Below are 26,923 nucleotides of genomic sequence, written 5' to 3'. Positions count from 1 at the left end.
TCCCGAATTTTGACATATACTAAATCATGCCCTCTGAACATTTTTGGCCGTTAAAAATTCCACCTGAACTATTAAGATTGTTAAATTTAAGGACTTTTATCTAATTTTAGTAAAAAAATTCTAACATAAATAAAAGTTCACGGGGCATGATTTAGGATATATCAAAATTTGAGGGGCATGATTTGGTAGATATCAAAGTTTGGGGAGCATGATTTAGCACATAAACAATCACTGAAACAGTAAAATTGAATGAAATTAGACAAAAGTCCTTAAATTTAACAATTTCAATAGTTCAGGGGGAATTTTTAACGTCCAAAAAAATTCAGGGGGCATGATTTGGTATATGTCAAAATTCGGAGGGAAAAATTGCTAATTAGCCATTTTATTTTTCTGAAAATCACAATCAACGAATTAAAATACATTTTTTCATGAAATTAGCTAAATAACACAATTCCTATTGAAATAGTGCTCCTCACAATATACGAGTATTTACTAAGTAAAAGAAACCATACAAAATTTACACTAAGAAAAAGAGTTATGTTGATGATGATGATGAGTGTGTTGTTAAAACTCAAAGTAGTTTCTTATCTTTATCTACCAAAACGGAGTGTTTCAACAACATCCATTGTTTAGCATTTGTGTAAAAAGCAAGAGATACAAATTGTGAGAAGCAAAGCAACAGAACCAAAGCTTCGAAAAGATAAGGGTATCTATTGGGTGCAGGCAAGGTTAGGTATACTATATGGAAAATGAGTGCACAGACAAGGAACAACGCTTTCAGACTCGATTCTAATGTTTTTGTTTCCTTTGTACCTCGAATTTGATTAGGCGAAGCGTAGTAGAGAAGGGAAAAGAGACCCAACAGAGCGATGTACGGTATAACCAGTTTGTCGCGAACTAGTAGAGGGAACATTGAGAATAAAGCATTGAGTGTGATCCCTTCAGCGGCCAGGAAGTATTTCCTACACCACGGTATATTACAAAAAATATATGATGTTATTAAAGTTAAGTTAAAATAAAAAAAAAATAAATAAAAAGATACTAACAATCTTATTATGCATTTTACAGTACTATAGCATATGTTGAACTTGATGACAATACAAAGAGCCTATCTGCTGTCATGTTCGCAGATATTGTGGAAAAAATATTTTCGTGTACTGCTGCCCAACTAATGAAATATACTACAAATGTATAATTTAAAAAAAAAATAGTTTTACATGCCTTTCATAAGTTGATTTTTTTTTAATTAAATAAGCTATGCACACCATGTCTAATCATTTTAAAAGTAAATACATCACGGTTTGTAGACCGACACTTTGTCGACAGTACCATATTCAATTTATCAACGAAAAAATAGACAATCCAGACATATGCGGACCTGGCTAGAATGAAAAGTGCAAAATACAAAAATTACACTATTGTCTCTATCGAAGCAAATGAAGATTAAAATCCACCAATGACTTGTTGGGTTTTATGCCCTAAATAAAACTCATTTCAATATAATCAGATTTATTTATTAATATAGATAAGAAATAACATTTAATGTTGCATGGTTCACATGATTTATTTCATGATTACATGTACATAATGTATGAATTCATCTGAAACCCTTTTCACATACTTGATCCTGTTTATTGTGCTGTCAACACATTGGAAAGTAAACATGACTATGTGAATAAAGTTTCCTAGATTTATCAGACACAGGGTTTTACTGATATGATAATCTACAACATAGTTTACTTGCATATGGAGAAATGCTATGTTCTTTCCAGAACATTGGTTAAAGTAAAGCTCAGGTTGGATGCATGGAGTATGCATCGGAAGGGACCGATATTGAACTTTGACTTAGATTTATTAAACTTACCGTAATATCTATTCATGTCAATATCGCCTAGTTGATCCTAGATCAAATGATCTTAATCCTGTTATGATTAGGCTCAATCTCAAGAGGCTATTCGTGTTCTTTGATTTGTTAGTTAAGCCTATTTTTGGGTCAGGGTGATACGTACATTTTGGGAACACGGTAGTGCAATTGAGTGGGAGCGCTAACATAAACATGGAATCTATAGCTTCTATCTGGCAAATAGTAAGTAAAGGATGATCTCCTTCAAGCTTGACCAAACGAAAATAAATGGTGGAGATCTCATTTCACATAAGCTGAAATATCATTTATACGGGGTTAAGTATTTTAAGGATTAAATACATTGTAGGGTGTAACGGTAATTTAATCCCTTCACAGTGTAGATCATTCATATAGAGGATCATTGATCAAATTAGGATTATAACAATGGATAACTAATGATGTGTCTATATGGTGGAACATATAGAGCATTCTATATACTGAGAGTGCAATTCTAAGTTCTATGCGTGGATTCAACGAAGAATTAATAAGTCAGTGAATTTAGGTTATAAATTCTTGATCTGCTTATTGGAAGCTCGGTTTTATAGACCCATGGTCCCCGCACTAGTTGAGATAATATTGCTTATAAGACTCATGTAATTGGTTTTGATTAATCAATTATAATTCTCAAATTAGACTATGTCTATTTGTGAATTTTTCACTAAGTAAGGGCGAAATTGTAAAGAAAGAGTTTTAGGGGCATATTTGTTAATTATGATACTTTGTATGGTTCAATTAATAAATATGATAAATGACAATATTATTTAATAATTATTTATAGTTATTAAATAGTTAGAATTGACATTTAAATGGTTGAATTAGAAAATTGGCGTTTTTGAGAAAATCAGATGCAGAAAAGATAAAACTGCAAAATTGCAAAAAGTGAAGCCCAAATCCACATGGCATGGCCGACCACTTTTGTAGGGTTTTCCCTTTGATATTTTTATTATTTTAATGCAAAATAATTCAAACCTAACCCTAGTGGAATGCTATAAATAGATAGTGAAGGCTTCAGGAAAATAATACTTTTCTTCTGACTTCTCATTCAGAAAAACCTGAGCCTTCTCTCTCTACCTTGGCCGCCCACTCTCTCTCTCTCTCTTCTTCCTTAAGATTTCGAAATACTTAGTGATTAGAGTAGTGCCCACACACAGCAAGTGATACCTCAATCATAGTGAGGAAGATCGTGAAGAAAGATTTTCAGCAAGAAGGAGATTCAGCACTAAAGAAGGAGAGAAAGAGATCCAGGTTCAGATATTGATAATGCTCTGCTACAGAAAGGAATCAAGGGCTAGATATCTGAACGGAAGGTGTCATTATATTCCGCTGCACCCAATGTAAGGTTTACTAAACTTTATATGTGTTTATTTCATCGTTTTAGAAAGTTCATATTTAGGGTGTTAATCAACATACTTGTGAGTAGATCTAAGATCCTGTTAAAATATTTTCCAGCATGACTATCATTAGTTTTCTTATCTACAATTTTTAGACAAATGTTATCTTCAATTATCAATAATTTAGAGATTGATTTTTAATTTTTTTTATCTTACACCCATTTAAGTAATGTTTCTTTAAGTATTGGAACATCAATTTTTAATTTATTTTCGGATTAACTTAAGAACATATTTAAATCATCAAGCTTTCTTAAACATTAATATATTGTATTCGGTATTCACTTTTAATTGATAACATTATAAACTATAATATTTAGATAAACATAATAATAATCACACCTTATAACTAATAATATTTTTTCATTAATTTTTAATTGTATCACTTTCAACTAACATAGAAAAAATTAGCATAAAATTTAGTATACGTGCCTTGCACGTAGGTTTTTGCTACTATATATATATATATATATATATATATCTCTATATAAAGTGTGCATATATAACAAAATTCTTAGTTTATGAGAAATTCATGGATGATTTTTTATTTATATTAAAAATAAAATGATTTATTACTAAAAATAAAATAGTTTATGAGAATTACTATTTTCCTATAAAAACACTCATTAAAAGAAAAAGTTATATTTTAGCACATACAGTATAATTAAGAAGCCATAAAATTTATAATTTTGTCTTCTGTTAAATAAAAATAAAAGCAACTTAAAGCATTATTATAATTATGCTGCTTTGTACATGCTGCGACAAAAACGAATGCCAATCTTATTAATTTCTCCATGTTCTAGCTATTAATGCAAACCAGAAAAAGAAAAAAAAATTACTAAAATAAAAAAAAAAACATATGAATGATATGATGTTATTGAAATTTAGTTAAAATAAATAAAAGATGCTAACAATCTTATTATGCATTTTACAGTGCTATAGCATATGTTGAACTTGATGACAATACAAAGAGCCTATCTGCTGTCATGTTCGCAGATATTGTGGAAAAAATATTTTCGTGTACTGCTACCCAACTAATGAAATATACTGCAGATGTGTAATTTAAAAAAACTAAAATAGTTTTACATGCCTTTCATAAGTTGATTTTTTTTTAATTAAATAAACTATGCACACCATGTCTAATTATCTTAAATGAAAATACATCACAGTTTGCAGGAACACCGCCGCTTTGTCGACACTACCATATTCAATTTATCAACGAAAAAATAGACAATCCAGATATATGCAGACCCTGCTAGAATGAAAAGTGCAAAATACAAAAATTAGACTATTGTCTCTATCGAAGCAAATGAAGATTGAAATCCACCAATGACTATCATTAGTTTTCTTATCTACAATTTTTAAACAAATGCTATCTTCAATTATCAATAAATTAGAGATTGATTTTTAATTTTCTTTTTATCTTACACCCATTTAAGTAATGTTTCTTTAAGTATTGGAATATTAATTTTTAATTTATTTTTGGATTAACTTAAGAACATATTTAAATCATCAAGCTTTCTTAAACACTAATATATTGCATTCGGTATTCATTTTTAATTGACAGCATTATAAACTATAATATTTAGATACACATAATAATAATCTCACCTAAAAACTAATAATATTTTTTCTTTAATTTTTAATTGTATCACTTTCAACTAACATAGAAAAAAACTAGCATAAAATTTAGTATACGTGCCTCGCACGTAGCTTTTTGCTAGTATATATATATATATATATATATTTATGGTACTCTTTAAGTGAGAGTAATACTTTTGTTCTTACATGTGAGAGCATTTTTTAAGCCCTTCATTTTTAATCAAGTGGTGGTAGTTACATTGCCTAAGATAGATCATCTCACATGGGAATATAATTGTTGACATTTTAATATATTTTATTTTTAAAAAAAAAACGTGGGCAGTTATTAAACTTATATAACTGTGTTAGTTATATTTGGAGCTTTTTCTAGCACCCAGTTTTTTTTTTTTTTTTTTTGATGTGCTTGATGAATTTCAAGCTTTCATTTGTGTAGAAGTCTATAGCCACTGTGTGGTTTTTGACTTTTTATTTCAATTAAACAAAATATTAAAACTATGTATGTTTATCAAAGTTACATATCAGTAATATACATCATAATAATCTACTTTCAAATATTCAATACTAAAAATAAAAGTAATCAAATGAAGTCAAATATAATCAAGACATAAATTTACTGAAAAAGAAAGTAGAATAAATAAATAAAACTTTGTCTCAATTTCGTTTGGAAAAGGTAGAAATTTTCTTTGATTTTATTTGTTATAACTAGAAAAAGAATATGTAACTTTTTTTATTTTTATTTATTATTATTATTATTATTATTATTATTATTATTATTATTATTATTATTATTATTTTGCAATAAAAAGAAATACATAAATTAAACAATGAAAAAAAAAAAAACTAAGTCTCATACTTTTCATAAGTACTAGGTAAATATTACGTGCCAAGGCACATATGATTAGTTTTATTTTAGATTATGTTTTTTTTTAAAATAAAATATACATATATCATAAATAACTTTAAATTAAATAATATTTATTTTAGATTGGAAATAGTTGAAACCATGATAGGGATTTAAAAAAGATATTTTAAGTAATATATGTGTAAAGTGCTTCTAAAAAGAAAAAAAAAATGGCTATTTCTTAAATTTTGGTAATTAAAAGAAATGGTGAAGTGTTTGTATTTTACATTCTTCATTCATTCTAAATCCATATACATAAATAACAAAACATGAAAGAAAGAAGATGAGAAAGTCCTTACAAAAAAAAAATGTTAATAAAAATAATTTAACATATTTTAACAGCCAATAAATAAGTACAGCATACTGTAACAGGATTAATAAAACTTTATTTTCATTACCAACATAGAACTTAATTTGGAAGCAACTGCTTCAATCTTTTCACCACAGCTTTTGAAACTCTAGAAAGAAAAAAAAAATAAGCTTACCTAAAAATTATAAAGTTAACATAAGAAAACATTAGCATTGAAAAATGAAAGGAGTAAGTGAGTATAAACGATCAATCTTAAAACGAAAAATAAATAATATTTTACTTACATACAATGTTTACTTTAAAATTTATACTTTACCATTTGACCCAAAACTGAAAATTTTAAAATTGGTACAAAGAGAATAATAAGAATTACCAGATTATGGGAAGCTTATAATTGTCGGTCCTCTCCTTGGGGTATTTACCAGATTATGGGAAGCTTATTATAAGAATTACCAGATTACCTTTTCCTTTCTTGTAACTTCGCCTTTCACCTTTGACGGTCCTCTCCTTGGGGTATTTATCCCATTTGTGACACTGGCATTCGGGTGTGGGATTGGGTTAAATTCTTATGGGATCTAAACAAAAAAGGCTTGAATGTCCAAGAGGTTTTCCTATATGCCTCGCTGATAGTTGACACAATATGGCGGACTCGGAATGATAAGGTACATAATAATTGTCCTGCAGATATTGTTAAATGTATTGACTATGTTCAGTTTTCTTTTGCAGATCATCATGCTCTCCTGCTCCCTTGCCCCATACCGTGTCCAACGGAGATGTGGCCCCCCCCCCCCCCCCACAGGATTGGTTGAAGCTGAACTGTGACATCAGAGTGGGATTGGATAGCATGTGTGCGGCTGTGGTTGCAAGGGATCATGTTGGCAAGGTGATCTGGGTGGTTACTTCTAAGATGGACTTTTCCAGTGCTCTCTGTGGGGAAGCAATGGCGTGCTGTCTGGCCCTTCAGGAAGCAAAAGTTCGAGGTGTCAAGTATCTTATTCTGGAGAGTGATTCGAGGGTGGTGATCAATGCTCTTAATGGGAAGGAGTCCCGGTGGGAGCTTGATAACTTCGTCTCCTTTTGTAAAATCACCTCCCCTTTCTTTATTGGTTGTATGTTTGATTATGTTAGTAGACGCTGTAATTTTATGGGCCACAATGTGGCTAAGTGGGCGTTTTCTCATCAGAGGTTTGGCATTGTGCCTCTATCCTCTTTGCCCGAAACTATACTTTGTAATGACCGTGAGGTCTGACAATTTTTTATCAATCTATCGCACGTACGCTTTTCTTCAAAAAAAGATTATGGGAAGCTTATAATGACACAGAAGGAGATGAATGGGTGGACGCCACCACGGAGTCACTGGCTAGAAAATTTCTTCTTGTAGAGTTAGTAAGCTAAGGCTGCTCTCCTCTCTTTTGATAAAATCATGAAGAACCGTTTTCTTTATTGGAGTTCGATTACCATCGGATTGGGAACATCTGAAGCTACAATATCAAAATAATCACAAAATATGTCATATGTCATCAATAAAAAAAGACTACAAATAAGAATAAAAAAAGTGTGACTCAATCAGAGACAAAGGGGCAAGGTAGAAAAATGAAAACTTACACAAAGGAAGCGTTGAGTGGGGAATCGGTCAAAATAGAAAGCTTAGAAGAAAGGGTGTGGTGTCGAAGTGCAGTTCTAGTGTGTAGGCGATGAAGAAAACGAAAAAGATATCATGGGTGTGTAGGCCATCGATTTTACAGATTCTGAAATTGAAAAGGAATCGGTTGAACAGATCCTATTCTTTAGGAGGTTTTGATTTAGAGTCTTAAAAAAAGAAAAAATATCCAAAAAAAAAAAGAAAGGTTAAAGTGAGATGGTTGGTACCTCGATAGACAATCAAATCCTCTTATGAAGGCAATGTTTAATTTTTTTTGGTTTAAACGTTTAAAAAAAGATTATTTAATTTTTTGGGTTTAATTATTTATAGAATTTTGAAAGTTAACGAGAGGCTACTAACATCGTTAAATTTAACAGAATATTCTTTTATTTTTAAAGTATATTCTGTTAAACCAAGAAATACCGTTAACCAAAAAATACCGTTAGATAGACACTTTTAATATATAAAGATACTATAAAAAAATTGAAAAAATCACAACATAATTTAAAAAAAAAATGTATACCAAACAACTGAACAATATATCTTAATACTATACAATTATTCCATTCAACCAATGAAAAATTTAAAAAAAATGCTCTTACATGTAAGAGCAAAAGTAATGCTCTATATATTTGTTTAAAGTATAACTATAGTATTTTATCATTTTTTTATAATTAAACACTAAATATATATTCATTAGTTGGACAAATAAAATGACTTTTTTGAAAGCAAATTTTGTGGTTTCTTCAACACATTTCTAATAATTTTTTTTTTACTTCTTTTAGTTAGTTATTTTTTTAAATTTAAATATTGAAATTGTTTTGAAATTATCTTTTTATTTATTTTTATGTGATCAATCAAAAAAAAATTGTTTGTTTAGTTTTTTTTTATTAGCATAAACAAAACAAATAAAATAATTAGTTAACTATATTTAGTAGATATTTACTAAAAATAATTACGCTATATAATTAAATTTTTAAAAAAAATATCAACTAAAAATATCTAAATATCTTTTACACTTCATATTGATTTTAATTTAACTAAATAATCCTTTTTATTTTTATAATACATAATACTATAAAAAGTTTGTACCTATTTAACTATTCTCACTAAATTTGGATATTTTAAATTTTTACAATATTTATTTATAAATAATAATTCAACAAATATAACATAAAATTAATAAATCCTTAAAAATATTTAACAATAACCGCATGAAGGGCGGATATATTGCCTACTTGTATTATACTTCTAAGAACAAGAAAAAAAATCATAATCTCCAAACGTGACAAATGACAATAACAACTCTCAGCTAATTCTTAAAATTCAAGCAACTCCTATTCCAAGTCTAATCAGTAATGTTTTTTTTTTTTCTCTCAATATTGAATACCTTTAGGATCAACGATTTTTATCAACCTATTATATAAATATCAATATATATATATAAATTATCGTTCTCTATTTCACTCTCAACTAATAATTCTAATCCTCTCTTTCCACAACTTCTCTTCTTTGTTAAAAAATATGTCAAGTTCTGTAATTCCATACAGTTGCGAGGTATGGCAGCCTGATCATATTATTGACTTGATACCAACTACAAACGACATTAGTGGTAATTTGTCACCACCACAAGAGATGGTGTGCCCTGAGTTCTTGATTGATGTGTTTGTAACATATATGAATAATAATGATGATGTCGTACAGCACCACACATCACACCATACGACACCAAATATTTATTCCTCAACCTCAAGGTACTTTCAATTCACAAGTCAACGACACCATTTTGTAGAGAGTAGTATCTCATGGTCCACAATTTCTAACATGCTCTCCCACATGCTGGTTCCCTTTCATGCTCAGCCACTTATGATCCAAAAGATTTCAACTATTGCTCGGGAAATCGCCTTGCAACCTGAAAACTTAGGCTGCAAGACTATTCCACTTGTCATCGCTCTTGTCGTAGGACAAGAGCGATTGGAACAAGGGGAACAGGGAGAAGAAGAAGCCGATCGAGTAAAAGTTTCCAATTCAAGCGCGGGTTTGGAGAAGGTGAAAATTGATGAGTTAGGGGAGAATAATTGTGTGATATGTTTGGAAGAGATGTTCTTAGGGTGTGAAGCTGTTAGGTTGCCTTGTTTCCATTTTTATCATGAAGACTGCATATTGAATTGGCTTGAGAAGAGTAATATCTGCCCTTTGTGCCGGTTTAAGATGCCTTTATAAGATTATGCGCCTTAACAATGTGCTTAATTCATTGTGAAGAACAAGGAAAAAAGTTGCTAATGTATGCATAAATATTGTATACACAATTATAATTTCAATCTTAATTTACTTGTTAAGGGCAATCTTTAATTGTATTGTCTGGCTTGTTGGTTACTATGCATTCCTTTTTCTCAATGTAAATTTAATGGGAGAGTTTGGTGGAGTTGAAACTTGGATGAATTTTTATTAATTATTTCTTTTTCTTGTTTGTTATGTTTTATGTTTAAGTAACTTAATTCTTCTTTTCTATCAGTAATCATAACCTGAATTCAAAGATTTAGATAGTGTTCATCAGATATTATTTGAGAAAGAATCTGCAGCAATTAAATAAGCGAAAGGGCATATTTAGCCAACCTTTTGAGTTTGAGTTAGGATTGTTTGGTGAAGTTTGTGGTTTGGTTTTTATCTTGTTTGACTAGCTATGACATAACTAACTGATATATTTATGTATATTATATTTAATATTTTTATGCCGGTCAATATTCACCGAGAACCAATAAAATTATTGGAGTTTTGTCTCATTTTATAGCTAGTTAATGAAGTAGTTAATATAGTTAGGTAATATTGCTATATTAGAATGCAAGGAATATATTGTCATTATTATTGCCAACTACTTTATTTATTTTTTGAAGGCTATTTGCCAACTACTTGATATAATCACATATTGTTATTTAATACTTCTCCCATTTATTTAAGGAAACCTGAGCTATTAATCTATATATATCATCATCTGAACCCAGAGATGATTACAATAATTTATTTATGAAGTACCAAACCAACTTCCATTTCAGATCATTACAATTCTCTTTACATCTTTTTTTTTTTTTGAAAATAAGCGTAAAGTTATATTGAATAAAACTAGACCTCATGGTCAATTCTCTTTACATCAATAATATGAATTAAGTGCCATCATAAACATTTTGTCCAGAGTTAGTCTTAAAATAAATTTTTAGAGACTACTCACAGAATAGTTTGATGCATACTTAATCCTAGTGGAAACTGTTCCAAAAATAATAAAAAAAACAATCCTAGTGCATATAAAACTCTTTTTCTCTGCTTTCTCTTTGATATTGAAGGAAAAAAAATCAATACAATGGATGGGATATCCTTGTAGATCAAGCTAGTCAAAATTAAACGCAATTCTGAAAAATAAGGATAATATAATTTATTTGATATAGACTTATAGTCTTTACTGTTGTGGATATATACACAGAGAGAAAAGCTTGTATAATATGTATTAACAATGATTTATTTTCTTTAAATAACAAAAAACAAAAAATTACTCACTTTATACCAATTACTAAAGAAAACCACAAAACAAACATATATTTGTAGAAACATACTAACAGAAATGAATTTACAAATACAAAAAATCTATGAAAATACGTTGAATGCCTGAGCCCCACGAGCAACCTTGATGAAGACGTCCTCCAGTGTGGTGTCGGCTAAACCCCATGCGAAAACTGTGAACTTGCTCTTGGCAATCTGAACGGCTTGGAAGACGTCTGCAATTCTCACCTCGTGTTTTGGCAACTCGAATTTCTGTGTCCCAGATAAGTGATATATCTTGTTAGCATTTGGGGAGAGCTTCCTCACCAAGCTTTCCACCTCTTGTTCATGGTTAGAAGATGTTGTCATTGTAAACACATAAGATCCTCCATATCTTCCTTTCAACTGCCAGACATTATTGTTGTTGTTGATGAGAAACAGATGTTATAGAGAAAGATTGAATTGAACAGGATTAGAAAAATCAACGAAAAATGAACAATTTGAAATGTGATCTGACATCTAGTAATTTTAAACAACCAGTAAGAGGACAGTGGAGATACGTTATAAAACTAAGATTGGGGAGTGGGGACTCTTAAATTTACTATTGATAATGCATTGTTAATTATGAGTACAGGTACCTCTTTGGGATTTCCTATGCACTGCAAGCTTCCATCCACAAAAATTCCTAACCTATCACACAAAACCTCTGCCTCTTCCATAGAATGTGCTGCAGACAGTGGAACGGGATTTCCAAGTTAGTTAAAACAGGAAAACGGCCATTATTATATAATGTAAAGAATGCAGGGTCATCATTCATGATGTAGCAGATTGATGGTCCTATGACACTACAGAAAACTAAAACACAGACATATAAAGAAGACAGAGAGAAGAGAGAGAGTACTTGTGAGGATGATTGCTCGCTCTTGCTTTGCACGCTTCACAACGTTCCATAGATTGTTTCTTGAAGCGGGATCAAGTCCAGTACTAGGCTCATCCATGTAAACAACCTGCATAAAAATTATGAGAAAGTGACATTTTTAGATGTCTTCAAAGTACGGAAAAGAGTATTATACACTAATATCCGAGAAATGCAGATTGAGCCATACTTTGGGATCCCCTATGAGAGAAATTGCAACACTGAGCCTCCTCTTCATGCCTCCACTATATTTTCCAGCTTTTTTGTCAGCAACTCCTCCATGGAATAGATTGACACTCTTTAGAGAATCTTCCACAGCCTGTGGCAGCAAATTTATAAATCGTAACATTACTTTAACTTTCTTACCAACAAAAAAGCATATTATATTTAATATTGAAAAACATTTAGGCACTCAAGGTGGCAAGTGCAGGGAGCATGAACACATGATGGACACCAGAGGCCTAAGGTAAGATTTACCTATGTGAGAAGGGGTAAACGCAATTAAGTTAGTGGGCTGAGGGCTTTTAAGTAATTTGTGTCAAGTGAGCTGCCTTTTATTGTTTGGGTGTGGCTGAGAGTTAGTTATGCAATTTGAGAGTAAAATCTTGCATCAGTAGAGGGCTCTCGCTCTCTACCATTGTAAGAGTGAACACTCATAATTTCCTTTCTGTTGTAAGAGATATATCTCTATTTCCATTTGAATTAATAACAGCTCACTACTTCTCTACTCATCTGTTGCATTTAATTGTTCTTCTTAATTGCTATTGCTGTGATATTATTACTGTGTGAGAAGGTAACAACAGCAGGTACTCATCAACACTATTTTCCTATACTCGTTCTTCAGAATAATCCCAAATACTTCTACTACATGTGCAAACTTAAGACTATTTTAAGACTACCAAAACAATACTCCTAGATCTATAGGTTTCTCTCAAAATCATGAAATAAACAAATAACTTACTCGTTTTAAGGAGGAACCTTTGAGGCTCTTTAGTCTGCCATAAAACAATAGATGTTCTCTTCCCGTAAGGGTTTCCCAAAGCAAGCTGAGAATTTCATAAAAGGGAAAGAGAAAAAAGAAAGAAAGAATTTAGTTTTCAATATTAGAAAGAAACAGCGGCAACATAAAAAAAGATCAATTTTATTAAAGCAGAGGATAAGAAGACTATCTTACTCATGCTGTGGGCACACACCCATGCTGGTATATATTTCGTCCATGTCAGTTTGTATGTCCATCCCCTCAACAAATGCTGTGCCAGAGGTTGGCTTTGTAAGACCGATCATCTGTTAACAGATGTAACTATTAAATAAGAATGTGTGTGTGTGTGTGTGTGTTTTTGGGTGCTAAAGAGTCCTGCCATATTTTGGCCTCCAAGATTATTCACCAGCACCCAAAGAAGAAAGAGAATACACATGAAATATAAAGAAAACAAGATAGAGTAGCACTTTTGGCATAATTATCAGGAAAAAAAAAACAGTAACAATAACATAACATGTGTAAAATAACTATTTATGTAGACTTGAAGGAGGTATGGTGACTAATGCTGATAAAGCTATATAGTTGTGTAAAGCATCAAGCCACATTTTGTTTTAAAACAACCTAGAGCAATAAATTTCATCTGGCTTCTGTCATCATATTCTTTCAGTGAATCACATACAGGTTTGTTGTACCAACCTATTCATAATAGATTTAAAAGATTCTTATACCATACTCACCATATTGATAAAAGAAGTCTTGCCTGCACCGTTGGGGCCAAGCATACCAAAACACTCGCCACGGGGCAAAGCAAGTGATAACCCTCTCACAGCAAATTTTTCAGGATTTCCATCCCTTCCTGGATACACCTTCTTGAGGTTGTCACAAATAATGGACTGACTTGAATCTGATTCTAGTAGCAACTGTTCAACCCTCTCTCGCTGAAAATGAATTCAAAGCACAGTTATCTAGAATATAGAAAAAAAAAAAAAAAAAAAAAAAAACATGGAATAGATTCCCTGAAAAACATATATATCTTTGCATGTCGCATGGTGACTGCACATAATGGTAGATTGTGTCCCACCAAGAAGTTTCACATGATATTCTGTAATAGCTAGTACTAAAAGATACTTATAGTTTAAATGAACAAGTTCTGGTTGGATTAGGAAAATCATGATTTGAAATTAATTAATAATGTAGCCTATCCATCTAAATGATATATCTAGAACTCCTAACCATCCATTTTGATCATGGCATAGATTTTCTCTAAGGTGAACAAGAACTACAATCATAAGTTATGATTGAGTGGAAAATAAAGAACCGAAAAATCTTTACCTCTTGAAGGACATCAGGTCTTTCCATATCAACAAAAACTTTGGACCCCTGCTTTTGTAAACTAGGACTTTTAAGAGATGAGCCCTTTTTCTTCCCAAGGCTTTTCAAGAAAAATAAAGGACTTTTTCTTCTTCCTGATGACATAATTTGGTCCACGTAATATGCAACAAATAGCACCAGAAACCATTCTATAATCATTATAATAAATACTTCTGTCAGTCCATTTTTGCTGTCACTTAAATCTCCCCAGCGCATGCCATCAGTCCCCAAGTAGTTTCCATTGAAAGCGTATTGTGCAAACTCATATAAACCACGATACAAAGCAAAACCTGGATACAACTCCATAACAATAACCCAGCCCCCTGCAACAACCAATAAGAAGAATATCATTGACATGAGCTAACCTACATTTCTTTCTATATATAAGTTGGGGAAAAGAAAATAGAAAATAATAGCAACAACCAAACGAAAAGCGAAAAAAAAAAATTAATCTTCACAAATATGTATCTCTCACGATAGCCTGCTGGACTTGCATGATATAATAGGAAGTGCAATCTTGTGAATGCATTCCATAATATATCTGACATGCTAAGCATGAGATAAAAGAATCATATATGCTTAAATTATCATGGTGGAATGATGAAAAGCTTCAAATTGGTCAAAATTGCAACCCCATTCCTACATCACCAAAGTCTTCTATAATATATCGTTTTCCATGATAGTAAAGAACATCTCTTGAATCCTGTAAACTTTTCACTCTTTAGTGAATATAACTACGAGGAAGGTCTATCTCATTGGAAATTCAACCTTCACAAATTTTATATCCATGTAAATAAATGTTTCCATGGTTTTAGCAAAGGATTTATCTCTATGATACAATCTTCTGAAGTGACCACATATCAATTATCATTCCTGAAACACTACTTATTCCACAGTTTCTAAAACATGCTCATTCATTAGAAAATCAAACACAACCCATCAGACAAACATGTTTTTGTATGGAAAGTAATGGAAACTTTTACTTAAGCTTAAAACAAATCAGATCAGGTTCCCTCTGCCATAAGTTGTAATCGAGCCTTTCCTGACAATTAATTTGGTCAAGAAGCCAGTCCAAGTTGAAGAGGAACTGTGATCAAGTTGGTCAAACAATTGAATAACCTTCATTTTAAAACTTATGCTCAAGTCCAAACATAAGGAAAGCATTCATTGAAGTTTACACTTCCAACATGAATATCTGTTTTGAGTTATTAAAAAGAAAAACAAAGTACAGTAATACATACTTATTTACTCAAATTCCTTCACTTACTTGGGAATGATGCATCTTCCACAAAAAACTGAAAAAGAAAGCCTCCCAGGAGTCCCGTTGCAAAGACACATATGTAACCTATAACTGTATCATCAATTCAGTGATAGCATGCCTGTTAGTTAACTCTTCTTCTGTATTTAAATTTATTGTTTTACAGGGGATAAAGTAAATAGCTAAGATCAAACCTGAAGCAGTCTTCACATTAGAAAACATTGCAGCTGCTAGAAAAGCCAATGCAATTTGCAAATTGATAAAGATGAAGTAAAAAACAAATTGAATGCTGTAATCATTTAGTGTGAAGAACTTTAATCCTGCAAGGAAGGTAACTTCATGTAAGGCAACTGAAAGAAACATTTGTTCTATGATCAGTATGAAGTGGTTAACATATTACCTACTGCAGAGCCAAATACCACAAAACACAGCATGTAGACTATCGATACGGCTAAGAAGTAAGCATATGAAATCATCCAATAAGGCCCATCACCAAGGCCATGCATTTTCATCATGATTCTCAGTTTTTGTTGCTTCTCATAAACCAGTGCTGTCAACACAACCTATTCCAAAAGAACATACTGAGGATTAAGATAAAAAAATAATAATTATAAAATATATAAATATATATAAATATATATTAAAACAAGTACCATCATGTATTGCAATACACTAAGAATTAAATTGTTAGAAAATGATTGATAACCTTAACTTTCCAAGAAAATCATTAGAGCAAAATCAGGCAAGTTCTTCCAGGTAAGGTTTACATTCAAATATCCTAGTACAATTATATTGTTGAAACTGAATTTGAATTGATGACCATCAGTAAATCCCAAGAAATCTCACATCAAATAAAGTTATCTCAAAAGAAAAATCAGGTTATTTGAAATGAGATGGACCAGTTCCATTTCCATATCATAACTGCCTTCGTTAACATATAGATCATATTTATAATGCATAGTTGCATAAACAATGAAATAACATCCACTAAGTCTTAAAACTTTGAACAATATATTTGGATTACTTACAGGAAATAGCTGTATGATGACCCACGTAAAGAAGAGTGTACCAAGAAGAGATGAAAAGTCCAATCTAAGTCGGCTTTCATGTTTGGGCATTTCTTTGACAAAATCAAATTGAATTTTCGTACCAGGCCCTCGTAGAAATTGTAGGTAGGCATTGGATGCCTGTTAATATATGAATTAGGAATATTACTGATATTAAAAACACTATTCAGTACTGCTCATATTGAAACAAGAAGACACTATAAAAATTCCACAAATTAAAACAAGACAACAATATCACTGTGAAATTTGTGACTACATACCAGATTCACAGAGCGTGGGACCCGTAACAATCCAATAGGAACATTGCCTGAATCGTTCTTATATGTAGAATTGTACCATATGGTCACGTTAAAGTTGTTCTCATTTGAGTTCAAGAAATCGTAGGCTGTGAGAATTCACTGTCAATGTTCAATACTACAATTCATAATATGATTCTGTATACAACCAGCTAAAGTTAAGACACATCAAGTAGATTAACCTGCTACAATCTCATTAATCTTCCTCTCTGAATTTCCCTTCCTGTAACCTTTATATAGCTCATCATTTATCTCAGAAGAGGTATTGCGCCACAATTGCAAACCTTGAACACATTTAATCTCTGGAATTTGCAGGGTAATTGAGTTCATAGCAATTTAGCACAGAAAGAAAAGAAGAAAAAATACAGATCACATTTTTAACAGATTAATATCCATTTGAAGTGTAGTATCAATTTATAAGATTATCAATGTTTACACCAAATGAATTTCAATTAATGTCTTAGACTACAAACAATGAAGATGAGACATGCAAAATGTCAGATTCACAAGATTTGATAAAGTAATAAATAGATTAGTCATCAACATAAGATAGCTACATGAAAAGAAATTAAAAGTGTGTGGTTGTACAAACCAAACCATAACTGGAAAAAAATCTACTATTCACCCTTTTTTTGTGATAAAGTGATTGGAAACACTCAAGAATTCACAGTGAAGATATCAACAATCAGTGCGGAAACTCTTCAAACCAGGATAGCTCATTGTCTAACCTAAGGGCATGCTTTGCCTAACCATGAGCTGCAGAGTTATTTTCACGAGCCCTATTTGGTTTACCCCATAAAGGTTGTAATATGTGAACATTGAGCAACTCTTATTTTATACTCCGTTGCACTACACGGGATATTCTTATGGTAATTCTGGCACATTAATTTGTTATTCCTTCTTTCTTAAATAATTAATAATAACTAATTAACTATATAGCCTAAAAGCAATTTAGAAACTAGTACACATCAAGGAAACTGGTTTCCATACATATTATCACCTTCTTGTTTTATTTTTCTCTGCATTAGGTAGTTTCTACCCCTACCTCTATGTGTCACTTATTTAAAATTCCCAACTCATGCAGCATAAATGGGGACCAAACTGCAATACAACAAAATCATGAATAGAAGGGTAACAGTATCTTTACCTTGTTCTTTCCCAAAGGACGTTATTTGAACATCAGCATAAAAAGTAGAGTTCGGTGTGCACTGACGTTGCAAATTATATATGGGTAAGCCTGAATAAAATGCAGGATCAAGGAAATTGGTGAATTGGGGCATTGATTCAGAACCCTGCATAAAGAGGAACAGAGAGACATGTTAAAGCAGACAGAGTTATCAATATCATAAAGATAACTTACATAAGCAAGGAATTTGCTAGATAATGATACTGCTTATAAAAATTTTGTATAAAGAAGACTTGAATACAAAGAGAACAATATGTCTTACGCCAACAATATTGGCTAAGCTATCCAGGGAACGTGAGGAATTTAAACTTGCAGAACTTGTGAACATACTCCCAGCCAAAGCTACCATAGAGCACAAGATAATGTTGATTTTCAAATAAATATTAATCTCAAATTCTTCAGAAACATAATACATTAAAAGGCATGAAAGATAAAATCTTACTTTGTCCAAGAGATTGATTATTGCCAGTAAAAAGTAGAGTAACAGGACAGGAACCAGTCCTTCTGCATGACTCATTTGGCAAATCAGAAAATGGAATAACATTAGATGCCACAGCACGATATTCAGGAGCCGGAACTTGCAACAATGGAGGCCATTGTGGCGGGTTAGGAATGGGACACCAGGCCCCTTGATCCAAAGAGGAGTGTTCCAAAGAGCAAACTTCCTCGCATCGACCATCTCCATTTGTATCAATGCAAGCACAGCCACATTTGTTTTCAGGTTTATCAAGTTCATGATTGACCAAATTTTGGATAAGCACAAGCAAAAGGCAGAGAATAAAAGGAAACGAAATCAACCGAATATTTGTCCTGACATTTCTTTTCTGCAAAACGAACAAAAGATATTGTCATCACATATTTGTTTTGATACTATTTTTAATGATTCAGAACTACAGAATGCTTGTAATTTTCAAACCAGATCCTTCAGTTCTAAAAACCAAGTAAGACATTCGTTATAAAAATATAGATTTAATTTCTTGTCACAGTAAAAAGACTCAACTTTCACATTTCTCTTCATCCCTAGTTGTCTTTCATTTTGTAAAAAGAAAAGTTCGTAAAACTATATAAGCTAGAAATAATAACTAAAATGTATCAGAGATATTAAATGGCAAATTAAATCCATGCGTTCTGTTGAACCATATCTTAATATAAAGGATAATCACAACACCTTGAATTAAACAAATATTAACACATTCCTACAATATAGTCCAAAATCATCTGACAAACTTAAAGAAAAAAATCAATGAATAAAACAAATGTAAAGGCTAAAAATTAGAAGAAGTGGGAGTACCTTTACCAAATTGATTATTTCTAATAAAGCTTACACATGCATCAAAATGTAAAATGAAGAGAAAAAAAAAAGGAATACAAGTATATAATCTGGAACTTAGTTCTTGTGTGTATTGTATATACATCGATATTAAATTTATAGAGAGAGAGAGAGAGAGAGAGAGAGAGATAGAGAGAGACCTGAAAAGTTAGGTTCTTTCGCAGTAGAGCATCGGCTTGAGTCCAAAAGCTAGCAGGGCCATGAGATGTTTCCGCCATTGAAAATTGAAAGAGCTCAAAACAAAATCGTGATAGTTAAATTCAAAAGCAGAGTTGAAATTGAAATAACTGAAATTCAAAAATTGTCAACCAAACGGGAACTCCATCGTCCTATTCCTTAATCCCACGTTGTTAACTTAACCACTTTTTCTGCAAATGAAACTTTGCCGGCTTTACATGAATTTATAGTTAAGTCCTTTTATTGACCGGTGTAACCGAAACGACAATTTTGTCCTCTGTATTTTGTTTTATTTACGACAAAGGATCGGTACCGTATAGCCGTAATGGGGTGTCTATACCTCACTCTTTACCGAAACTACCCTTCCTTAATTTACTGTTGTACCCCTAACGCGTTTATAGCGGGGCGGTAATTCCAAACATGGTATGGGACCATGGGTTGGATACTCACGCCATCTTGTTCGTTATGAATAAAAAATAAAATTATAAAATGTTTATAAAATTAATTAATCCAAATAATAGACTGGAAGCCTGAGATTATGATACGTGCATCTATTTGTTCCATATTGAGAAAAAAAAAACAAATGGTTAAGATCTCTTTGTGTTTGGTATTATTTTTATTTTTTATTTTTAAAATCTATACTTTTAAAAAATAAAATTATTTTTGGTAATTATTTTTTAAAAAAAAAAAAAAACTGATTTAATTTTAATTTTTTGATTTTATTTAAGTCAAGTTTAGATTTAAGTCTAAAATGAAACCTTGATTCGAGTCTGAAAATAGGGTCGGTCGGGTCCCAAGGTCCAAGTTGAGAGTTGGAGTCCTTGATTAAGAAAAAAAATTATTTAAAAAATTTTTAATAGTATTTTTTTTTTTTTTTTGTATTTGAAATTTTTAAAAGTTTAATTGTCAATTAAATAAATAAAAAAAATAAAAAACAGTTTTATAAAATATTTTTTAAAAAATAATTCTACTTTTCTAATTAAAAAACAAAAAATTAATAAAATATATTATTACACTCAAATAGAATAAAATAATAGATATCTTATACAATCTTTGATTGAGATTTGGGGTTTGATCTATAAACTAAACGTAAGTACCTTTTGGGATCTTCTGACATATATTATTTTAATAATTCTCATTAAATTAATGATCAATTAATCTTTATTATTTTTATAGTTATTGACTTACTCTATCGTCTTTAACAAAGGCGTCATCGATTGTGATACCAACAATTTATACAAATATTCTAATGATAATAATCAAAGTAAAACAAAATTTTAATACAATAACTAGATGAAGTTTCTTGTAACACACTAGGAAATGCTAACTACTTTTCTCCAAATGTTCAAAAATTTGCAACATCAACATCAGCGTGTATATTTTGAGTATAAAAGTATATGGTGATTCTACAGTGCACTTCCTTAAAAGAGATGTATTAATGCACTCTTAATTTATTTCGGCATTTAGAAAAAAAAAAAATTAGTCTAAGTTTTTTTTCATATTTATGTACGTTATAGTTATTTAAGATATCTTACAAAATTTTGAGAAATTTAGAATAATTTACAATATAAAAAATAATGTTCAAACAATCGATTTTACACGCGTATAAAATAAAATAGTCAGACGTGCAATACAATGTTTAAACATAATTTTCGGCGTATCAAACTTTTCTAAATTTCTTAAAATTTTACAGGATGTCTTAAATAATCATGAGAAAAAATTTGACTAAAAAATTATTTCGGATGCTAAAACAAATAAGGTACATCAATATATCCATTTTAAAGGGGTACATTATAGAATTTTCCAAAAGTAAATATGTGTTCTAGTATTATTTTAAAATATTACTTGCTCCAATCTAATAGTATTTGAAGCTTGAGACTGAGATATAAAAAAAAAATGTTATTATAACTAATCAACTAATTAAATTATTATCTATAATTGTCCTAATAAATTAATACATAGTCACATGGAGCATGACAAAATCAGATTCAAAGCTTTGAATTGGGTTTAAAAGGGTACAAATAAATAATGATGAAAATTTAATAAAATAAAACTTACTTACATTTCCAAGAAAAGAACAATAACTTCTTGTGATTGTAAAGAGAGTTGACAATCTAAAAATCCAAAAGTGCGAGTATAAGCTTGCCACATTCGTCAAATATATTTGAAAAAAAAAAAAACAAAATATTAATTTAGAAAATAAAAATTAGAAGCGATACAAACTAGCATTCAGATTACAAATTTACGCACATATATGTATCTATACACATATAAATTAAATAGATTGATCAATGATACTGATGTCAAGACATTATAAGAAAATCAACTATAGTTAAATATGGCTACTTAAGGCTGAAGTAAAAAGGACTATCGAGTATTGTATAATAAAATAAGCATAAGACTATTCAAGAATCAAGATTGTTTTTTATAATGTTTTACTGAGTACATGAAAATAGTCAGAACTTGCACCTGCAAAGGCCAGAAACAGAATGCCTTTAGTCCACATTATCCGAATAAAGTATAAAACTTGACTAAGACCAGAAGAATTCACAACTATTCATGCAATTTCATTAAGGGAAATTTGATTTTATATGCTTACAAAATTAAAAAAATTTATTATTAAACCAAAAATTTAAACCCTTAAAAAATTATATATTTTTTTTAAATCCTAAAAATACCCCCCTCACAATTCTCTCTCTCTGCATCATCTCTCTCTCTCTCTATCTCACATCCCAACCGCCCACCCTCACCACCACCTCCGACCTCAATCCTCCGACCTCCGACCACCCGCACCAACACTCCGACCCAGCCCCACTCTCTCGGATTGCCCAAAAGTCGCACCTCGAAATCTCTTCCTCTCTCTGAAATCGCAAAAAAAAAAGAAAAAAATTGCCACTGTGTCCGATGGTCGGACCATGGGGTCCGACCAATCGGACCCATCGGACCCATGGTCCGACCATCGGACCCATGGTCCGACCATCGGACCTGGGAGCAATTTTTCTCTCTGAAAACGCAAAAAAAAAAAAAAATTGCTCCCAGGTCCGATGGTCGGACCATGGGTCCGATTGGTCGGACCCCATGGTCCGACCATCGGACCTGGGGGTAATTTTTTTTTTCTGCGATTTCAGAGAGAGGAAGAGATTTCGGGGTGCGACTTTTGGGCGGTCCGAGAGAGTGGGGCTGGGTCGGAGTGTTGGTGCGGGTGGTCGAAGGTCGCGGTGAGGGTCGGAGGTTGGAGGATGGAGGTCGGAGGTGGTGGTGAGGGTGGGCGGTTGGGATGTGAGAGAGAGAGAGAGAGAGAGAGAGAGAGAGAGAGAGAGATGATGCAGAGAGAGAGAATTGTGAGGGGGGTATTTTTGGGGTTTTGAAAAAAAAGACATAGTTTTTTAAGGGTTTAAATTTTTGGTTTAATAATAAAATTTTTTAATTTTGTAAGCATATAAAATCAAATTTCCTTTTCATTAATCAACGTTCCACCTCGTTATTACTTACTTTTTTGTAAAATGCTTAAAATTGTCGTGTCCAGTAGCGGACTTAGAATTTTTTTTTTATTTTGTGGTAGGAGTATTCGTAGTGCGGGTGGTATATTTTTTGACTATTTTTTCAAATTAACTCGCACATGCGATTTTTCTAATTTCTTAAACTGCACCCACACCGCGAAACTTAAAAACTGTAAAAACCTCGCACTGGAAAAAATGGTGCGATAATGCGGTGCAATTTTTACGATTTTCGCGGTTTGGACTATCACAAAATAATTAAACTATCACAAATACAACAAAGCTTGAGCAACACTTGTCAAAAATACCATAAGACTTGTCAATAAATATGAAAAAAAAAAATTAAGTTTCAACGATATAATAATTAGTGAATTTTAGGTTAGACATAGTACATATTGGAATAAATAAATATAAAAGGTGGTATTTTTATAATGTGCGGTGCGGTTTGAACCGCATATTAACAATTCAAAACCGCAAATCGCAAACCGCACCGCACCGCGCAGTTTAGGAAAAATTCCAACCGCAACCGCACCGCAAAAAATTTCAAACCGTATTTATTTGCGGTGCGGTGTGGTGCGAACGGTTTGAGCGGTTTGATGAACACCCCTACTTTGTGGGGCTTATTTATCAAAAAAAAAAAAAAAATTATAGCTACATTATAATCCCTCTTATTAGATTTATTTAATTTTGTAGGGATTTTTCTATTATTTTAATCTATAATTATTAAAATAAAAAATTTATAATTAATTTTTTAAAAGACAATATTTTTAATATTAATGGATCCGATTGAATAATATAATTAAAAGAGAAAAAAAATAATAAAGTAAAGTGAACACCAAATTTTTAAAGAGGTTCAGCCCCGTGAGCGTGGTAATAGCCTACTCCCCTTGTATTGTATTAACTTAAGAGAATGAACAAATTATTCTTCCTCTTTGAAAGCTCTTACAACTGATTTCTGACTAATTCTCTGTAACGCCCCGACCCGTAGAGACGCCACGTGTGTGTTCTTTTACAAACTTATTCCTAGCTATTCTATTAGTTTATGAAAAGTGGGGTTTAATATAAAACTTTTTGATTAAATCGAAATAAAACTTCTTTATGAAATACCACTAAATATAGGGATCCCCTGTTTATGAAATTTCTTTATAACAGGTTACAAAACCGTTAATACAAAAATAAAGTTACACTTTCACACATAAAAGAAAAGAGGTTGATCTTGCTTCTCAGAACTCAAGACACCATGGTTGATATGTACACTGCTGGGAGACTTCTGATTCATGGTCGAACATAGCTTTATTCCTCTTACCTGCACCATGAAGCACCCGTGAGTCACAATGACTCAGCAAGAAAAGTTATTAGATCAAAAGCATTATAACCGCAGATATTCACATCTCAATATAACAAGTATATATATATTTGTGACTCTCACATATCCATTAAGCATAACCATATAGTATTAGCATTTATACATTTCCACATACTATGCGTTATGAGAAAATCACAACATCTTACAGTCAACAACTTTATCGTTGCATTAAATGAATATCTAATCAATACATAACCACACATTTTCAGGGCTTCATAAAGCATTCTAATCTTACATCCCTATAAACGCATATTCTTACATCCTGTGAGTCACTGAAGCTCGGCAAGGAAAGTGACTAATTTCATAAGTAATATAACATTCATCCAGTCACACTATAATAAAAATGTATTCAATTATAGCTCATCACATAATATCACGCTTAATCCATTTCACAACATCGTAACCACACAATCCTGGTACTTCATAAAGTACACTTACCACTCGTTAACCACGAGCTACATATATCACTATCATTGCCTGATACAGCAAACGATAAGTAAGAAACCTATCTGCAGTTTCAGGAATAATTACTCATAATGGTAATGACCGTTTCCAATCTTCACCACTCGTTATCCACGAGTTGCATATGTCACTATCGTTGCCTGATAAAGCGAATGATAAGTAAGAAATCTAACTGCGGTTTCAATGAGTAATTACTCATAACAGTAATGACCGTTTCTAACCTTACCACTCGTTATCCACGAGCTGTGTATGTCACTATCGTTGCCTGATAAAGCAAACGATAAGTAAGAAACATATCCGCAGTTTCAAGAATGATTGCTCATAACGGTAATGACCGTATCTTAATTCATTCACAACAACGGTGATAACTGTGTTTTTTCCTTAATCATAAACAATTCAGAAACAACAATAATCGTTTCTCATCATTACCTCGATTACCATCGAGTCACAACAAATACATATTGTTAACCTCAATTAAGATTAAGTCACAATAAACACATACAGAGATCTTGATCATAATCGAGACGATAACAATCATAACATTACTATGTACGGTGCTTAATACTTTTCTTACCTCAAGTCCAAAGTTAAGTATGTGGGCCGACCTGAGTGGAATGATGCTCGACGATCTCGGGTCCTCAAACTTCTATAGTGTTCTAAGGAATGATTCAGCAAGAGAGAGGGATGAATTCCAGCTAGGTTTCTCCCAACATGGTTGGCTTCTATGCTTGCACGAGAGAGAGAAGAGAAAGAGAGGGAGTAGGTTGATTATGGAGTGATTACTTGGTTCTTAAGTAATTTATAGTAAAGGTCTTCTTTTTTTTATTAAAAGGCAGCCCATAAAACAAATAAAACATAATACTTCTTTCTTCTTTTTTTAAAGTATGACTAATTTACCCTTAAAGAAAATAAAACTTTAAAATAACCTAGGGGCATTTTGGTAATTTACTAATCCATTAAACCGACATTCTAATATTCAAAACTAATCTGGAATACCCTCAAAATAAGTCATCCCTTAATGTCGTGATATTTCTGACCACATCTCAAATTTCCACAGTCGTCGGGCTCAAAAAATATTTTTATTTTAAAATAGTATCCTCGATACCAACATATCCCAATTTAACCTCCTGTCCAGAATCTGTACTGGTTGTTCTTCATGTGACAAGTTGGTTTGAACTCTAGATAGAACAGGGGGTAGGGCTAGCTGATAAGCCACCTAATCTCCCCGTTCCTAGAAACCCAAACAGACCGATGAATCTAAGACTTAACTTTCCTTTCTTCTCAATTTGGAACTTAATATCATTACACTTTGGATCAGCATAGCTCTTCCATTTACTCTATAAAGTAAACATACGAACTCGAATCTTTCCTATGGCCTCGTTCATTCCTAAATCGCATCAGGAGTGCCACATCAACAACACTCTAATAACTGTTAATACATGAAAACTCAATCAGCAGAAGATACTTATTTCAGGGACCCTCAAAATATATCACACATGCTTGTTACAGACTCTCTCAGCATTTGAATGTAAACTTTAAATCTCAACCTGAGATAATTTCTTTTGCAGCATCACAGGGCTGAACTATTCCCTTGACAAATAGATTAGCACACTAATCCACCAGAAACATATTCCACTATGATAAAGGAATTGTACTGATCTTATATATCTTAGTTACTCCTAAGTATAAAGAGTATATTGTAGTATGAAACTCATTTGGAACCTTTTATTCAATATCCTTA

General features: G+C 31.8%; 2 protein-coding genes across 3 annotated transcripts; one reads left to right on the top strand and one right to left on the bottom strand.

The window, feature by feature from the left end:
• Window positions 1-9,270: 9,270 nt before the first annotated feature.
• On the top strand, window positions 9,271-9,969 carry LOC115710423 (uncharacterized RING finger protein C57A7.09). Its single transcript, XM_030638787.2, has one exon. The coding sequence runs from the start codon at window positions 9,271-9,273 to the stop codon at window positions 9,967-9,969; it is 699 nt and encodes a 232-aa protein (XP_030494647.2).
• A 1,179-nt stretch (window positions 9,970-11,148) lies between these two features.
• On the bottom strand, window positions 11,149-20,160 carry LOC115709820 (ABC transporter A family member 7). 2 transcript variants are annotated; one of them, XM_030638051.2, is made up of 18 exons: window positions 19,821-20,160; window positions 18,793-19,174; window positions 18,613-18,692; window positions 18,312-18,456; window positions 17,347-17,466; window positions 17,129-17,253; window positions 16,830-16,988; window positions 16,202-16,364; window positions 15,996-16,121; window positions 15,811-15,894; window positions 14,505-14,866; window positions 13,910-14,110; window positions 13,368-13,477; window positions 13,155-13,239; window positions 12,384-12,512; window positions 12,179-12,284; window positions 11,916-12,004; window positions 11,149-11,682 (listed from the first exon to the last, which is right to left on the bottom strand). In XM_030638051.2, exons 1-18 carry the CDS (start codon window positions 19,896-19,898, stop codon window positions 11,383-11,385), a joined length of 2,844 nt encoding a protein of 947 aa, XP_030493911.2. In that variant the 5' UTR covers window positions 19,899-20,160; the 3' UTR covers window positions 11,149-11,382. The 2 variants fall into 2 exon arrangements, with proteins under 2 accessions (XP_030493911.2, XP_060968136.1); XM_061112153.1 differs by lacking the exons at window positions 18,613-18,692; window positions 19,821-20,160.
• Between the last annotated feature and the right edge of the window lie 6,763 nt (window positions 20,161-26,923).

The sequence above is a fragment of the Cannabis sativa genome, chromosome 3 (assembly GCF_029168945.1).
Source record: "Cannabis sativa cultivar Pink pepper isolate KNU-18-1 chromosome 3, ASM2916894v1, whole genome shotgun sequence".
Taxonomy (NCBI): Eukaryota; Viridiplantae; Streptophyta; class Magnoliopsida; order Rosales; family Cannabaceae; genus Cannabis; species Cannabis sativa.
Note: the sequence above shows the minus strand (reverse complement) of the source record. Positions and strands in the feature narration are given on the sequence as shown.

What these genes read in the sequence shown, in the direction of transcription:
- LOC115710423 (XM_030638787.2), top strand. Translation starts at nt 9,271, where the DNA reads ATGTCAAGTTCTGTAATTCCATACAGTTGCGAGGTATGGCAGCCTGAT.
- LOC115709820 (XM_030638051.2), bottom strand. Translation starts at nt 19,898, where the DNA reads ATGGCGGAAACATCTCATGGCCCTGCTAGCTTTTGGACTCAAGCCGAT. An exon ending in CTCTCATAGGGGATCCCAAA is followed by an intron (nt 12,285 to 12,383) that starts GTATGGCTCAAT and finishes ATTTTTATGCAG; the next exon opens with GTTGTTTACATGGATGAGCC. An exon ending in GCGAGCAATCATCCTCACAA is followed by an intron (nt 12,005 to 12,178) that starts GTACTCTCTCTC and finishes CACTGTCTGCAG; the next exon opens with CACATTCTATGGAAGAGGCA.